Raw genomic sequence first — 16,899 nt, forward strand, 5'->3', positions numbered from 1 at the left:
GGACTTGGGCAGTACCTGGGCCGAAGCAGTGCCGCGTTCTGGCTGTCACCTCAGGCTGGGAAACCTCACTGTCACCCTTAGACATGTCTGTTAAAAATCATGTCGATGTGAAGAATCACTCAGTCATTCATTTGTCCCTCCTCATGGGATCAAGCCTTGGGTTGTTGAGGGTGTGAATGGAAGTCATTGGTCTGAATGGTCATGAAGCAAGTCCTGAATGGCCACCATTTCCCCTCCTCGGGGCTGGTGAGCATGAGGTGACTGGGCTAGTTTGTCTTGGAGAGAGAGACTTTTCAGATGATTCCACTGTCAGCAAACATCACCATCCATAACCAAGCTGTGTGGCTAGACCCCTGCCTAACTTCATGAGTTCCTTCGTCCTCAGATGCTAGAAGGTGGGTCTTGAGCCACGTTGACCCCAGGCATGGCGCATTTGGCATCAGCGGTGTGCCCTCCCTCAGTACCATTTGCTGGGCCGTCTCTAAGTGGAGTAAAAATTCATTGTGGTGGAGCGTGGAGAGGAAATGGTAGAGCCCACTCATGGAATTCTATCGACAGAGAGAGGTGTGTGTGGAGAGTTTGCGGCAGGAATTGAATTTGAAATGGAGTTTAGGAGCACTTTAAAAAATGTATGTGTTGATTAGAGAGAGAGAAGCAGCGATTTGTCATTCCACTTATTGATGCATTCATTGGTTGACTTTTTTTTATTAAATATATTTTATTGATTTTTTTACAGAGAGAAAGGGAGAGGGATAGAGAGTCAGAAACATCGATGAGAGAGAAACATCCATCAGCTGCCTCCTGCACACCTCCTACTGGGTATGTGCCCGCAACCAAGGTACATGCCCTTGACAGGAATCGAACCCGGGCCCCTTGAGTCCGCAGGCTGATGCTCTATCCACTGAGCCAAACTGGTCAGGGCCATTGGTTGACGCTTGTATGTGTCCTGACTGGGGATCAAACCCACAACTTGGGCACATCGGGATGATGCTCTAACCAACTGAGCCACCCAGCCAGGGCCTGGGAGCATTTTTCATGACATTTCATTCTGCTTAAGGTCCCATTTGAGCAAGAATGGCTTTACCTCTTTCTTACAGACACCTCCACACTAGAAAGCCTCCTTCCTCAGAACAAGCAACCCTTGTGAGGGATCATTTGCCCTCGGTCCACTTGGTTGGGTTGTTTTGAGGTCAAATGAGATCTCGTAAAAGGCCAGTGGTTCTCGAGTTTTACCGACAGGCGGAATCCCCTGTACTGCTTATTAAAAAGGCAGGTGCCCAGCCCTGGCCGGTGTGGCTCAGTGGATAGAGCATCAGCCTGGGAACTGAAGGGTCCCTGGTTATATTCCGGTCAAGGGCACATGCCCAGGTTGCGGGCTTGATCCCCAGTAGGGGGCATGCAGGAGGCAGCCGATCCATGATTCTCTCTCATCATTGATGTTTCTATCTCTCTCTCCCTCTCCCTTCCTCTCTGAAATCAATAAAAAAAATATATATATTTTTTTAAAAATGCAGGTTCCCAAACCTCTGTTCCCCCATCCCCCCAATCCAGATTATTATTCAGTCGTTCTAAGGTGGCTCCAGAAACCTGCACCTTTTTTTTTTTTAAGCTTTATTGTTGAAAGCGTTACATATGTCCCCCTTTCCCCCCTCTCTGACCCATTAGAAACCTGCATCTCCACACACAGGCCAGGTGACTCTCAGGCAGGTGGTCCAGAATCGCTGTCTGAAAACACTGTATTTTGGTTGTTCGCTCCATTTCTTAGTTTTGTCACCACAGACGAGCATGAACCCCAATACGTTCCTAGTGACCTGCGCCGTCTCTTAGTTATACTGCAGATTACTTCAACTTCGGGACTTTTTCCATCTCACGGCTTATACGAGCCGCAGGCCCCCATTGTGAATTAGTGAGCGCCCGGATACTTCTAGAAAGTGTCTCTTCTCGAAGACTGTTAACATTTCAGATTCCCCCCCGAGGGTTTTACATTTTAAAAGCATTTCCCATCTACCCAAAGCATTGTTCACCTGAAAAAATGTATCCAGACCACAGGGCCACTTCAATCACACAGATGGTTGAAAATGGATTTTATTTTAAAAACTAAGAATTGCTTTCTTTAACCTAAATAATCAACATTCGCACCATTTATATCTCCATCCAATTCATGGTTTTAACTTCTGAGGCACTGGACTAGGCCTGGAACATCTTATCCTTTGGCCTAAAAACAAACACATAAACAACAACAAACAAGGGAAAAAGAAGGAAAGAGATGTTGTTGTTTTTTAAAAAAATATATTTTATTGATTTTTTACAGAGAGGAAGGGGGAGGGATAGAGAGCTAGAAACATCGATGAGACAGAAACATCCATCAGCCGCCTCCTGCACACCTCCTACTGGGGATGTGCCCGCAACCAAGGTACATGCCCTTGACCGGAATCGAACCTGGGACCCTTCAGTCTGCAGGCTGACGCTCTACCCACTGAGCCAAACCAGTTAGGGTGAAAAAGATGTTTGAATGGGGCAGCTTTATGGCAGAGAGAAAGGAAACCACACGTACATACTTGAGGATTGCGTGTTGGAAATGGCAAATGATGCCAGTTAGCTTGCCTCGTCCCTGCACGGCCCTCCTTTGCCCTGGGTGACCTGGGACGGCTTCAGGGGTTCTGATCCCATGAATAGAATGGTCCCGCAACCCCCGCTGGCCTGAAGAAGGTGCTATTTCCCAGGAAAAGGAGTGAAATCCCCCCAGAACCGCAGTGGGAAGAGAAAGCACACGCTGCACCCTACTCTGTCTCTGTCTGGTGAAACTGAGCTTGCCATGGAAGGCAGCTTTCCGCATCTCTTCCCAGAGGTCAGGCGGGCACGAGAAGGCTTTGTCTGACTTGCTAATCTTGGGACAAAGCCTTGGTGCCCGGCGGAGCTTCCTGTCTTTGCGGACTGGTTATCTGCGGGGATTTTCTCCCCCAGGGGACTTTGGGGAAGGCTCTAAAAATAAACAGCCTGGTTGCTTATTGGGGAGAACATGTGCACAGGCGTCAGCTGGCAGGGGCATCCGAGACCCTGTGATCGCAGGGCGCTGCAGAGGCCTCGGTGTGGGCGTCTCCCTGCCACGCGGGTCATCATCCATCCAGGGTCCCAGGTCCCCTTAGCGAGGGCTCCCCTGGGAGGTGGGATCCGCCAAGTGTGCAAACAGGTCGCTGGGGATCTTGTGAGTCTGTGAATGCTGGCGATGGGTAAGTTCCTGGGCAGGGAAAAGTCTTTCCTACCAGTTTTCAAGTCGGTTAGATAAGAGGCGGGGGTGCGCCCCTGTCTTTTGTCAAAAGCAGTTCTCAAGTCACGTCTGAATCGCAACAGAGGTATTTCTAGAAGATGTGCCCCAGGTGAATGGAAGGGGCGTGGATTTCCAGGCTGTGCCCGCTGTGCCCGGAGCGAGGGGAGAAGTATAGCCATGCTGGGCCTGGAGGGCAGTCAGGGGTTCATCTAGCCAGTAGGTTAGGCAACTCATGTATCACATCCCTCGACTACATTTTATTTTTCAGTCTCTTTTAAATATATCCTCTCAGTTCAATCTCCTAATAACCCTCAAGGGTCCCATGATGTCCACTTCATTTTACAGAAACTGGGGGCTGGCTAAATCAGGTGACTTGGCCCAAGGTTTATAGGATCTACCTCATCTCAGGCAAAAATCCTCTCTTGATAATGGACTTGACTACCCTTAGTAATGTTTTTTCTTCCATTTTTTGGTGTATTTTTTTTTCTAAAGAAGAATATGGTGGGCCATATACAAAAGCTAGTTGCTGCTACATCAAAGGAAGCAAAGTTCCAAATTTCAGGATGTAATAACCACCATGGCCCGGCTGGTGTGGCTCAGTGGTTGAGCATCGACCTATGAACTAGGAGGTCACGGTTCGATTCCCAGTCAGGGCACATGCCCTGGGTTGTGAGCTCGATCCCCATGGGGGGTGTGCAGGAGGCAGCCGATCAATGATTCTCTCTCATCATGGAAGTTTCTATCTCTCTCTCCCTCTCCCTTCCTCTCTGAAATCAATAAAAATATATTTTAAAAAATAACAACCATGGAAGATACGTTTTATGCCATCCAAGGAGCCCCAAATGTTTCAACGATAGCTAAGCATCCCCAGACCAATACACACGTGTACATTTGACTCTTTGGAGACGGCATTCTCATGTGTGGGTGAGAAATGATGACAGGTGGTTTTAAGAAACCCGAAATCTAGGCCAACCAAATGAAAAACAGGCTTTTATTCTTAATAGGTAGTCTGCCTTTCGTCAAAGGAGGTCAAGGCCTTCCCTTAGCCGTCTTTAATAGAAGTCAAGGTATTTATTTTAACATCTCGGTATATAAATTGTACATTGTTATTTTAACACGGGAACGTGTTAGAGGGAACGTCGAATTCAGGAGTCTGCCTGCCAGGGAAGGGCTGCCGAAAAGCTGAGCCCAGAACCCAGGACCCCCTGAAAGTGTTCCGTGTCACATCCCCCGGCCCCGAGGAGCAGGGACCTTGTATTTCCGGGGGAAGCGATCAGAACGTTCATTGAGTCCCTCTCCCACGTTGAGTCTTTGTATAGCTCTGTGCTAGGCCTTCTCGTCAGTCAAATAGCTAATGACTGTGCTTTTTAAAACTCCTAGCTGTCTGCCCAGTTGTCACAACACCCTCTGGCTCAGCGGGCAGCTTGTGCGCCCGGCAGTCCCAGGTGCTCTGTGGGTACCTTGGTGAGTACACTCCTCTGCTTTATACCTCCTTTCACGTAGTCGTATCGGCTTTCTCTCGAGTGTCTGTCTCCTGTGGGGAAGGGGCAGAGGCCACGTGGACGTGTGAGACGCGGCCTCGTGGCTGATCCGTTGCCAAGGTGCCCCTGAATGTTGCCGTTAGCCGTTGCTATGAGAAACACCCATGAATCGCTTTGAAATCCTATGATGGAGTGGCTGCCCGATGTGATGGGATGGATAGTGGGGTGTAGGAGATGTGTGTCCCAGGGGGGTTACAGAGTGATTCAAAATATTGACCCCCCCCCCGGCCCCCATGGAGGGATGCTCTCGGGAGGGCTGACCCATATGACCAGAATGTCGAGGGACCCCTTTAGCGTGTGTGTGTGTGTGTATCTTATTTATATCTATGTCCTTATTCCTGGCACATAGTAGTTGCTCAATTAATGCAAAGGAGATTTTTGTTTTCTCCCTTTCCTTTGACGTTCTGGGGGGAGGCCTGTGGGAGAGGTATGCTGTTGCCCTTGTGTGTGACCTTCATGTTGTCCTTTCTGGGTTGCATGAGAAATGGGTTGTCATGGGTCAAGACTTGGGAGTGTGCCACAGGCTCAACACCACTTAGCCCCGACCCTCAGAGGCAGTGCCACCTGTCAGGCCGGGGGGGTGGGGGTCACGGAAGCCAGAGGTCTCACTCCTTTCTGATTTGGAGCATGAATCAGTTCAGCTGGCTCTTACCGGGTGCCTACTTTATGCGGGGCAAGGAGACCACAGCAAAGACTGGGATTTAGATGTTGCCCGACACCGAAGGACTCAGTGGCCCGAGGTGCCCTTGACCCGTGCTTAGAAAGAGAGGCAGTGGACCAGTAATGCTGGCCTTGCTTCACTCTGCATGTGTGAGGCTCTGAGAAGGCTTGGACTATATGGATTCTAAGTGTGGGCAAAGGTCCCAGATAGGGACAAAAGAAATGTGTTTATCACCCGCCTGGAAGTCTGATTCCCTGGCGTAACCTGCTTTGCTTAACTTTGCTTCTTAAGAATCGAGGAAGAAGGTGACTTAGTCACGTGGCCTAAGCTAGGATTTCCTGAAACAAAGCAAAACAAAACAACCTCAAAAATAAAACAAAACTGATTCTATTGAGATTATACATTTATTTTTTCCCCCCAGAATGCCTCAGAGTGGCTAACTAGAAGCTGCCAGGTGAAAAATAACAAGTTCTCTTTTGTGAGATAAGTTTTATTTTATAGTCCACCTCTAAATGTGTGTTTTATTTCACTGTCTTATTAACTAAGGAGTGAACTGTCTGATCCTCCCGCCCGCCAGTAGCTTTCTGGAAAAGAAAAGGGGAGGGAACGAGAGAAGAAAAACGGTTGTTCAACACCCTTTGGTCCTTAAGACACAGCCTCCTGGTCTTCCCCCGGTTGGTGGGTCGGTTGGTCGGTCGGGAAGGACCCGAGTAGCAATGCCCATTTTTCAGGAAACCAGCTTGGAGAGGTAGAGCCTGGTCCTCTTATCGAGCTAGCCGGGGTCAGAGCCCAAATCCGAGGCCAGGTCTGGTCCCTTGCTCTCCCCCACACTGCCCAGACCCCACACTTCTCACTTTTTGGCCTTCCTTCTGCGTTCCCTTGGGAATCCTGCCCCTCAATGCTGTCCTTGTCTTACCTACGACCCTGGATCCATTTCCTTTTCATCTCTTCCCGCAGGAAACATGGGGAGAGGCCTCCCAGGCGTGTTCTGTGCGGTTTCTCTCCCCAGACACGCCTCTCTTGGGGTAACTCTCAGCCATCACGGGGCTGCAAGCTGCCCGCTTTCTCTGATGAAAACACAGGAGAAACCCACCCTGGGGACATCAGGGAACAGGGATCGAGGCGGAGGCTGCACCCAGAGTCCCCTCCCGCGGTCACTCCCTCCCCATGGCACCCCGCTCGCTGGGCAAACCCTGTAGACCCCTCTCGGCCCTTCCACGCGAGACTGCTGAGCGGTGGGGCCCTGCATTTTATTTTATTTTATTTTTGTCTCTGTTCTTAGAAATAGTAATTGAGTAAAAATGTAAGTGAGCCGATGCCAAGCGGCAGGCGGCCAGGGTCAGGGTGAGTTTCTCCATGCTGCGTGAGGCCGGCCGTGCCAAGCAGCTCCAGGGCCATCCCTGTCACCTTGCGTGACCCTCTCCTCCGCTCCAGGGAGCCGCTGGGAGCGGCTGGAGGCAGCGCGGGGCCGGGGGCGCCTCTTGCTTTTCTCACTCGCTCCAACCTGGGGGTGGCTGATCACGGCTGTCCCGGCCCCAGGGATGATGGGACTGGGGGCTCTGAGACTTCATCAGCCTTCAACACAGGATGGGATTGTTCTTTTATTTTTATTTTTATTAATTTATTTTTATTGATTTCAGAGAGGAAGGCAGAGGGAGGGAGAGAGAGAAACATCAATGATGAGATAGAAACATGGATCGGCTGCCTCCTGCACGCCCCCTACTGGGGATGGAGGCCACAGCCCTGGCATGTGCCCTGACCGGGAATCGAACCATGACCTCCTGGTTCATAGGTCAAGGCTCCTCACAGGCCGCTTGGTGGCTAGAGCTTGTTGCTCTTGTTAATGTCCCTATCCCCTCCCTCTTCGCCCCCTCCCCTAACTACTGGTTAGGATGAGGTTAATGGGCCTGAGAGGTTTTCTAATAAAACATAAAAATGCAGAAGATAAGCAACAGTCTGTCCAGGAATGAATGGATTAAGAGTCCTGAAAGTGATTGCAGGTTTGTTTGGGTGTTTTTTTTTCCTCCACGTGTTTACTGAGCAAGAGGCTCTAAGGAGCTGGGGGAAGATTTAAAGATGGTGTTTCTCAGAGTATCTCCTGAGCCAGCTGGATGGCTCAGTTGGTTGAGTGTTGTCCTGTGCACTGAAAAGGTTTCGGGTTTGATTTCCAGTCAGGCACATACCTGGGTTGTAGGTTCGGCCCCCGAATGGGGCACAGATGGAAGATAACTGGTTGATGTCTCTCTCTCTCTCTCTTTCTTCCTCTCCCTGCATGTCCTTAGGCGAGGATTTAAAAAATAATCCTATATAATAAAGAGCTAATATGCAAATGGTGGCCGGGCCCTCGTCTATATATATAAATGCCTAAGTGACCGTTAGGACCAGCTGGTAGCGATGATGTGCACTGACCGCCCGGAGGCAGATGCTCGATGCAGGAGCTGCCCCCTGGTGGTCAGTGCGCTCCCACAGCCAACCTCCCTCGGTCCCTCCCCCGGGCTGGCCAACCTCCCGCAGCCCCTCCCCCTGGATTGGGAGAGATGGCCCTGATGGGCCCCGATCGCTGGCCAGGCCGAGGGATCTCACCTGTGCACGAATTCATGCACCGGGCCTCTAGTAATAATATAAAAAGTGTCTCCCGATGTGTTTTTGGAAGCAGATTCCCTGGCCTCTCCCAGACCTGCAAAGGGTGGGGGTGGGGTGGGGTGGGGAGCTGGGGTGGGCGGAGCCCAGCAATCTGCATATTTGAGTGGCATTTCGGGTCATTCCTATGTTACTGGAGTTTGTTGCTGCTCTGATTGGGTGGGTCTGTTCACTGCAGTCCCAGCCCAGAGGATTCAGATCCCACGGGGCCTCTTCCACCCGCTGGTCCTGCAAGTGCGGGGTCCTCAATCCACAGCCCAGCCACGTCCCTCCCCGCACTGTCCATTTCCCCCGATGCATACAGATGTGGAAGTAGGCTTGTGAATCTCACGCACCACACCTGTTCACCCCGGAGGGGATGGTGGTGCGTGTGCAAGGAAGTCAGTCAGTCACACGGGGAGAGGGGTGGACGCCTAGGGTGGAGGCTGTGCCCGGGAGCGGATTCCCCCACTCAAGACCCTTCCCCTGGGCAACGGTGGAGTGAGACGGAGATTTTCAAAATGAATGTGTGGTGTGCACGCGACATCTATTTTATTTTTATAATGTATAAGCCGATAGCTAGAGTTTCATCCCCTGCCGACCGCTTCATGGCCCGAATCCTGTTCTGGGACATTCCACGGGGCGAGGCTCTAGCCAACAGTGGGATGTAAACTCCCCTCTCTCGGCCAAACTCAGCGTCGAGCCCCTGCAGCTTTCGCTTTGGCGTTTTTCTCTTCCAGAGGTTTAGGGCAAGTGAAAATCTGACCCGCTCCTCAGGAGAAGAGTTAGCGCTAAAGAACTTGGTCTTTTCTCCTGTTTTCCTGAGGCTATTGTGGAAGTATCCAGAACAGCTGCTCTCTACCTGCTCTAGCATGTTTCTGGCCATCAAACGATTAGAGAAATGCCCACGTCTGCATGGCCTGTCTTGCTAAGGAGCCCCCATGGCTGTTGAAGTAGGAAAAGAATGACGGAGGGTGTGAATTCTGCTGCCCAACCAACAAGCCTTCAATGAAAACAGTCTACATCGACTACGAGTAGAGAGTCTTAAGATCAATATCAAATGTAGGCAGAGCTCGTGGGAAGACAGAGGTCGAGAGAAGACATTCCTGTGACAGGTTAGCTCATTGAGGAGTATTTATGGCTTGTGTGTCTGCCATGAGTTAGGCACCCATCTGGGCAGTAGTGATACCATCAGTGAATAAAACAGCCCAGAACTTTGCCTTGAGGAGCTCCCCAGCCTAGAGGGGGAAGATAGACAATTCATTGGAAAGATAAGCGATGGTAGGATTGGAGAACTGTTCGGGGGAGAAAAGAAGAGCAGGGGTGGGGATGGGCAAGTGAGTTGCAATTTCAAATAAGCTGGCAGAGTCCAGCTGGCAGAGTGGCTCAGTGGTTGAGCGTCAACCTATGAACCAGGAGGTCACGGTTCAATTCCCGGTCAAGGGCACATGCCAATCTCCAGTAGGGGGCGTGCAAGAGGCAGCCAATCAGTGATTCTTTCTCATCATTGATGTTTCTATCTCTCTCTCCTTTTCCCTTCCTCTCTCTGAAATCAATAAAAATATATTTAAAAATAAATAAATAAGCTGTCCGGGAGGGTCCTCAAGAGGGTGGCATGTGAGCAGAGACTTGGGGGAGGTCAGAGAACAGCCCGGGGCTCTCTGGGGAAGAGCATTTCTGGCCGAGGGGACAGCTGGTCCCGTTGCTGACGTGTTCCGGGATTATCAGAAGTGTCCTGGGAGGTGAGATCAGAGAAATCATGACGGACAGCTCCTATAGGGCCTTGGAGGCCATTGTAAAGGCTGGGAAATTTCCTCTGATGAAAAGGGTGAGAGAAGGGTGGTTTGAGCCCAGGGGTTCCTGAGGCGGCTAAGCTGGGCACACCTTGCCCAAGGTGAGCAAGGCAGCGGCAAAGAGCCAGTGCCAGGTCTTTGGAATTCGTGGCGGTGGCTATTGTGGAACCCCCCAGCGTGGATGCCCTCTCACTGCTGTCCTCCTCTCGGCTGCGTCTCCAGGGGCAGCTGGACTGTGAATCCCACACAGACCCCACTTGCCCAGAGTTCTTTCTTCAGCAAATAATTTGGGAGGCAGGCTACCGAGGCTTCTGTATGTAGAGTATGTTTTTTTGGGGGATTGTTTTTAATGGATACACCTGAGTTATCGGAAACCCACCCCCTTCCTTGCTGGCAGGAAGCTAGCTTTGCACCCTTCTGTGTATGAAAATAGCCTCCCGGGTCTCCCGTCTTGTGCTGACAAGTGTGGAAGGCCAGCTGCTGGATTTGGTTCTGGCTGTCACGCCCAGGCACAGCCATCGGCGACTCGGTGCCCAGGGACAGGTGGCACTGACTGAGAGGTGACCACGCGCCGGCCTAGGAGAAGGACAGGCTCCTTTGCGTGTATGGAGTGGAGAGTTGGGCTTAGAAAGGTCTCTGGATCGTCCAGCTGTGCCCCGTGCCTTCGCCTAAACTTTGAAACGAGGTCATAAGCCAAGGAATTTGCAAAACTATGCCTCTTATCAGTCAACAAGCATTTCTGTTTGGACCAGAGTTCGCTTTCTAATTTCTAAGTTTTGAACATCAAGGCTTTACCCTGGGAAGCTGCTATCATTCCTTCATCAATCTGGCCCCGTGAGATCTGCCAGGAGATGGAGGACTATAGCATAGGCCCGTTCGCAGGGGCCGGCAGTTTAGCGAGGAGGTCAGGCGTCCAACCCAAACAAAACAAAACCAAGAAGCCAACACCACGCGGCTGCTTATAAGGAAGGCGTCTGAGAGGTCAGGAGAAGAATTGCTCACTTCGGTCTCGAGAGGTCATGGGAGGCTTCCCAGGGGAGGTGACATTTGCTGCTTGAAAGGCGACCTTTGAAAGTGTAGTTTGGCAGTTATCAGGCAGCGAGGGGAGGAGAAAGTTTGCCCTTTCGTGTTATTTTCCTGCTCTGTGAACCTGCATGCCTGCGCTCTGGATGAACCCTGAAACAGCAGGAGCCCTTAGTGTGGTCTTTGAGGAAAAAAATCGAGGTGTTGGGAGACCCACTTGGAAATACTGAGGCTGGAAAACAGAGCCCGGCTGTCCTAGCAAGCACGGGTGATGCAAAGTGGGTAGTACCTTCAGGTCATTAATTGAGCTGTTGCATGTAAAATCCAGTCTGCCATGACGGGTGGGATATAATGGGGCTGTGTGGAATATAGCATTATTTTACAAGCTCAAGGTCATTGTCTTAGAGCTCGTTTCCTTCATCTCAATCACAAAGATTGGGGGTTAGCACTGCTCCATGACATCTTCACGACCTCACAGCCCGGCCCTGAGAAGTGGCAGTTACCCCGCCCACATCCCATTGGCCACGCCCAATGTCGCTAGCACAGGTTGTGGGGGGAGGGGTGCAGAAGAGAGGGACTGTGTAGACCTGGGCTCAGGAGAGACAGACGTTCTGAACAAGTGATACCGCCTACCCCAGTAGAAGTGGAGGAGTTGGGGCTGAAACTGGTTTGGCTCAGTGGATAGAGTGTCGGCCTGCGGACTGAAGGGTCCTGGGTTCGATTCCCGCCAAGGGCATGTACCTTGGTTGCAGGCACATCCCCAGTGGGGGGTGTGCAGGAGGCAGCTGATCGATGTTTCTCTCTCATCGATGTTTCTAACTCTCTATCCCTCTCCCTTCCTCTCTGTAAAAAATCAATAACATATATTAAAAAAAAAAAAAAAAAACGAAGTGGAGGAGCTGGGGAAAAGAGATTTCACCCATATTAAAAATTTTAGATACAGTAGTTCCCCTTTATCCCAAAGTTTCGCTTTTCATAGTTTCAGTGACCTGTGCTCAACGGTGGTCCGAAAATATTACATGGAAAATTCCAGAAATAATCAATTCCTATGTTTCATGTGGTCTGCCGTGATGAAATCTCTCAATGTCCAGCTCCCTCTCAGACACGCGTGTCATTCTCCTCCATTCTGACATGAATTGCTCCCCAACCGAGACGAGTTCGCCTGGTGTGTAAGGCACGCAAGTCCTGATATGTTATGGGAAATTTATGTGTGTCAGGGAAAACCTGGAATCGGGCTTACCTCCAGAACATGTAGGGGCATCCCTCAGCCTGAGGCCGCCCTCCCATTGCCACCGCAGCCCCGACACGCCCGGCAGGAGCTGGCGGATGTGTCCGCAGAGAGGACCCAGGCTAAGTCTGCACGAGAGCCTACGGCTGCGGTGCTGACCTGTTTGCTGGGAGCACACGGGGGCGCGACTTCTAGTTCTTATCTCTGTGTGTGAGTTTCATGGGAGCGTAATGATTTAAACATGATGGACCGTGTGCTTCTCCAGAATCCTGTCTACCTTGAATCTGGGTCTCCTGACATTGGCCCATCAGCAGATCATTCAGACCAGTGGTTCCCAACGTGGGGCACAATTGGATGTTTAAGGGGGGCAATTCGAGAATGAATTATTAACAATTATTTTTTTTGCATTTCTTATGGTTCTAGGGGCCTCATATACAGTGTATACACCGAGTGGCCAGATTATTATGATCTCTGAATGCATAATAATCTGGCCACTCAGTATATGAGGCCTGGTGCATGAATTCGTACATGGGTGAGGTCCGGCCAGCCTGGCCAGGAGGAGGGGACGTGGGCGGTTGGCCGGCCTGCCTGCTGGTCGAATTCCTGGTCGAGGGGACAATTTGCATATTACCCTTTTATTATATAGGATATATACTGAGTGGCCAGATTATTATGCGTTCAGAGATCATCATAATCTGGCCACTCAGTGTAAATATATGTTGTGACATTTATGCATTTCAGCTCTCTAGTATATGTTTTGAAACTGTATTTGCTATTTTTTCATATCACTTCATAGCTTCATATTAATATTATTATTTTTTAACAATTTCTTAGTGATTTCTGTCCTTTGGTTCTTTTATTTCTCTCTTTCACGGATGCCATGTTCTTTGGAAGCTGGTTTAGACCCAGTGAATGGCCTTTGAGGCTTCCTCCACGTGAACAGGAGTTCACTTTTTGAAGAATAAGAATTCTATGTCACAGGGGGAGGGATGCTGAGGTGGGGAATGGCCAACAAAAGGTTGGGAACCACTGGCACGCTCCTTCCTGCTGTGTCCAGTGAGCAAACGGGAGATGCCTGGCCCCGGGAGTGACAGCCATCCATCCGCGCCCATGGCCCCCTGAGCTTGCAAGTTCATAGTCATCCCCACAGGCTATTCTCAGCAGCGGCAGCTGCTGTGATGTTGCACCCTGCCCTGGGGTCAGCGGTGGGAAAGAGCAGGCAGACACGAAAGCATTGTGCGCAGGGCCGGGCATCTGTGCCTCTGAATTGGCCCGTTGTGTGTCTCGATGCATCTCCTGCAGCTGTTCCGTTGACTGTGAACTTGGTCCCCCGGCTGGAGCCTTCATTGGGTTTGGATCCTTCTGCAATCGCGATGGTCAGGCCACGTTTTTCTAATGTTCGCTCGGATGGTGTCTCTGCTCGGAGGTGGAGCTCACTTGTCTGTGTTCACATCACGGCGGGGGGTTGCTGCTTTGCTTTCCTGGCTGCGCGGCCTGTGTTCCCAAGGCGGCTACTGACCTCGTCCGTGATCCACACGGAGGAGGCGGGGAGGGCAGCGCCCTGGGGAACTGAGACCACGGCGGCCACGAGGATTGTGGGTTTTTGTTTTTTTAAAAAAATATTTTTATTGATTTCAGAGAGGAAGGGAGAGGGAGAGAGAGAGATAGAAACATCAATGATGAGAGAGAATCACTGATCGGCTGCCTCCTGCACGCCCCCTACTGGGGATTGAGCCCGCAACCTGGGCTTGTGCCCTTGGCCGGAATCGAACCTGGGACCCCTCAGTCCGCAGGCTGACGCTCTATCCACTGAGCCAAACCAGCCAGGGCTCTAGGATTGTTTACTCTGGTGTTATTGTCAGGGAGAGAGCAGATGGTTGTTCCAAAACCACACGGATGAGCACCAAGAACGGCTAACCGACTAGGCATGCTAGTCCCGTGGCAAAGATCCGGGTTTGGGCTCCGAGGTCAGAGCACGCGGGGCCTTGATGGGAAGCGTGGATCGATTGTCAGGACTCTGGGCTGGAGCTACCATGCTCAACCTCACTGGGCGTCCGAATCCCCTGGGGGCCATGTAACAAATATTCGAGCTGGGGTGCACCCCCAGAAAGTCGGACTCAGTGGGTCTGGAGTGGAAGCTGGTGTCAGTTTTAAAGAGCTCCCTGGAGGATTTGAACCTACTGCGGGGGTTGAGAACCTCTGTTTTGGGGGTTTCACCCAGATTTTGCTAAAACTGATTTTTTTTTTTGTCTAGTTGTCCATGTTATGAGTGAATTTCTCCATGAAACAAAGGCATATATTTGGGTGGGCGTGTTGATGGATAAAGAGGATGGATTCTGTCTTTAGAAATAAAAGGAATAATAATAGTAGTGAGAGCCATCAGTTATTGAACACTTATACTAGGCACCGTGCTAACCTCCATGCTACCCCTATAGGAGAAACACTATTAATCACTCCCAGTGATAATGGGTAAGGAAACCAAGGCTCATAGACATCAAGTAATGTCCCCACAGTCACATGGCCAGTAAGTGGGAGAGCCAGAACTTGAACTTGGCCTGTCTGACTCCGAAGGAACCACGGGGAGTGCGTGATCTAAAATCCTAAGGAAACCCTAAGAAATGCCATCGTCCATTCCCAGCGGTCCTACCTGTCCCCAGTTACAGGAAGAAATGATTCAGGCACCCAATAAATATTTGTGCAATGAGGGAGTGAATGAATTTTGCAAATAGGGACCACGATAGAAATAGGGCTTTGTGTATGGCTAAGGACATTTTGGGGAAGGAGAGAGGCCTTCACCCATTGGCATGTCCCCAGTTTCTCCAGGGGGGCCCCCATGGCCTGGGAGCCCAATCCCAATTGCATCCCTGCGGGAACTTTCTGTGAACTAAGCATAGAAATATCAATAGCCTTTAAAAATACCTTATCCGCAGCCTTATTGAAGGATGCTGCCTTTCTTCACGCTCAGTAGCATTTTTCATATGATAAGTTAGGAAAAGTTCAAAGTCCCCAGGGCAGGTGGGAGCAGGAGAGAACCCACTTGGCGAGCCCTTCGGGGATCCCTGCGGGGACCCCTGGATCGGTCCCTGCTCCCTCTCTGAGTCCACGCTGCTGTCGCCGGAGGTACAAAGGGGCAGTCAGGCTTATGTCTTGGGTCGTTGGCCAGACAACACAAGTCATTTTAGGGCCCTTGTTCTTCTTGTTTCAGTCTTACTTCTACTTGAAACTCTCTAACACTTGCAGGCTGTACCAAAATGGCTTTTAAACTCCTCTCTGGATAGAGTAGGCGGGGTTGGATTAGTACTACAGCTTTTAAGCAATTTTTTTTTTTTTTATTGCTAAGTATCCAACAGGCTGAACGGAGGAAATTCAAGTCTAACCCTGGAGGGACCCTGTTTAGTCATCTGTCTAGACAGACGCGCTCCTATAATGGGCCTCTCTGTTTCTCTCCTTTGTTAGAGCAGACGGTGGTCTCTCTCTTTCAACTCCGCGAAGATGTCAACATTTGTGCGTGTGTGTGTGTTTTATCCCAACCTACTGTTGATAAGCCAAGAAAGTGACTCACGCGTGAGCCAAAGATGACTCTGAGTGTGACAGCGAGTCTGTGATAGAGACAGGCAGACCTGGGGGAAGTCCTGACTGGGTAGCCCAGGGCAAGTCAGTCACCCTGTCTGAACCCCACTTTTCTCTTCTCTAAAATGGGGATTCATTTTTAAAAACCTACTTCTTAATGGCACTTAAAAAAAAAGACATTATCGAGCACACAAAAATGCCTTGCATATGATAGAGATTAAATAAACTCATTCATTCATTCATTCATTCATTCGTTCACTCACTTGAAGGTGATCAGTGGAACCTTTAACTTTTTTTGCTTTCCTATTCTGAGAATCACAGAAAGCCAGAAATTCCACCCCACGTTTTTAATTTCAAGTTGGCATACACGGAGATGAAAGCAAGTGATTTTTTTTTTTTAAAGTCTAGGGGAAAAAAAAGTAAAAGTGGTACCAATTTCTGTAAGAGGAAAATAATATCAGAGATAGTGTTTAAAGGTTGGTAGGAGTAAGAAGGCAGAAGGACATTCATTGTCCTATCAGGAGGGCTCAGAACTCTCAGACCTTGCCTAAAAGGACCAGTTGTGTTAGTAATGATTTCTACAACGAAGTCGCCCATCTCTCTACCTTGTTATTTCACTTTAAACCCTGCCTGGATTGTCCCTGAAAACAATGATGTGGGATTTTTTTTTTTTGTCTTATTCCGTTTAATTCCATAAATATCCACTGAACATATATGGCTTCAAGGGTTCGGTGCCTGAATCCCACAGGTGGGTAAGAAGTGAGACAGGTAGGGATGGGTCTCTCCCGGGAGGCCCAGCACAAACAACCCAGAGACCACACACCCAGGCACAGGTGGAGGCCCTCTGTCTCCACTTACAGAACATTGGATCGGGCACGGTCCCTCTTCAAGCCTCAGGTTCATACCTCTCAGCAAAACGCCATTATTCCCATGGGAATGTGGCACATGGCATGCCCCTCAACACTGGCAATGTAGCTTTCCTTTTTCTTTAAATTATTTTTATTGTTATAATAACACTAGAAGCCCAGCACACAAAATCGCGCGCCTGCTCTCAGCCCCGCCCACCTCGCAGCACATGCAGCCTCCTGGTGACCGGTCTTTGGTCGTTACGGCGTCACAACCACTGGGTTTTTATTATATGGTTGATAACTGCCCTCAGTTGCTTACAGCCTATTTGTGGAGACTGGTTTGTAAAC

The 16,899-nt window shown here is 50.1% G+C and overlaps 1 protein-coding gene and 1 long non-coding RNA gene across 5 annotated transcripts in view; one reads left to right on the forward strand and one right to left on the reverse strand.

Moving 5' to 3' along the window:
* LOC307094531 overlaps positions 1–16,899 on the reverse strand; it is a 503,912-nt gene that overhangs the window by 112,601 nt on the left and 374,412 nt on the right. The window lies entirely within an intron of this gene.
* Positions 1–16,899, forward strand: part of TGFB2 (transforming growth factor beta 2) — a 59,758-nt gene that overhangs the window by 9,703 nt on the left and 33,156 nt on the right. The window contains exon 2 of one of the 2 annotated variants that reach the window (XM_079763449.1): positions 4,649–4,732. The exons of the other annotated variant lie outside the window; for it this stretch is intronic. Coding sequence (XP_079619575.1) covers positions 4,649–4,732 — 84 coding nt within the window. The remainder of the gene's footprint in view (positions 1–4,648; positions 4,733–16,899) is intronic. 2 annotated transcript variants of the gene reach the window in all.

Source organism: Cnephaeus nilssonii (genome assembly GCF_951640355.1).
Source record: "Cnephaeus nilssonii genome assembly, chromosome: 23".
Taxonomy (NCBI): Eukaryota; Metazoa; Chordata; class Mammalia; order Chiroptera; family Vespertilionidae; genus Cnephaeus; species Cnephaeus nilssonii.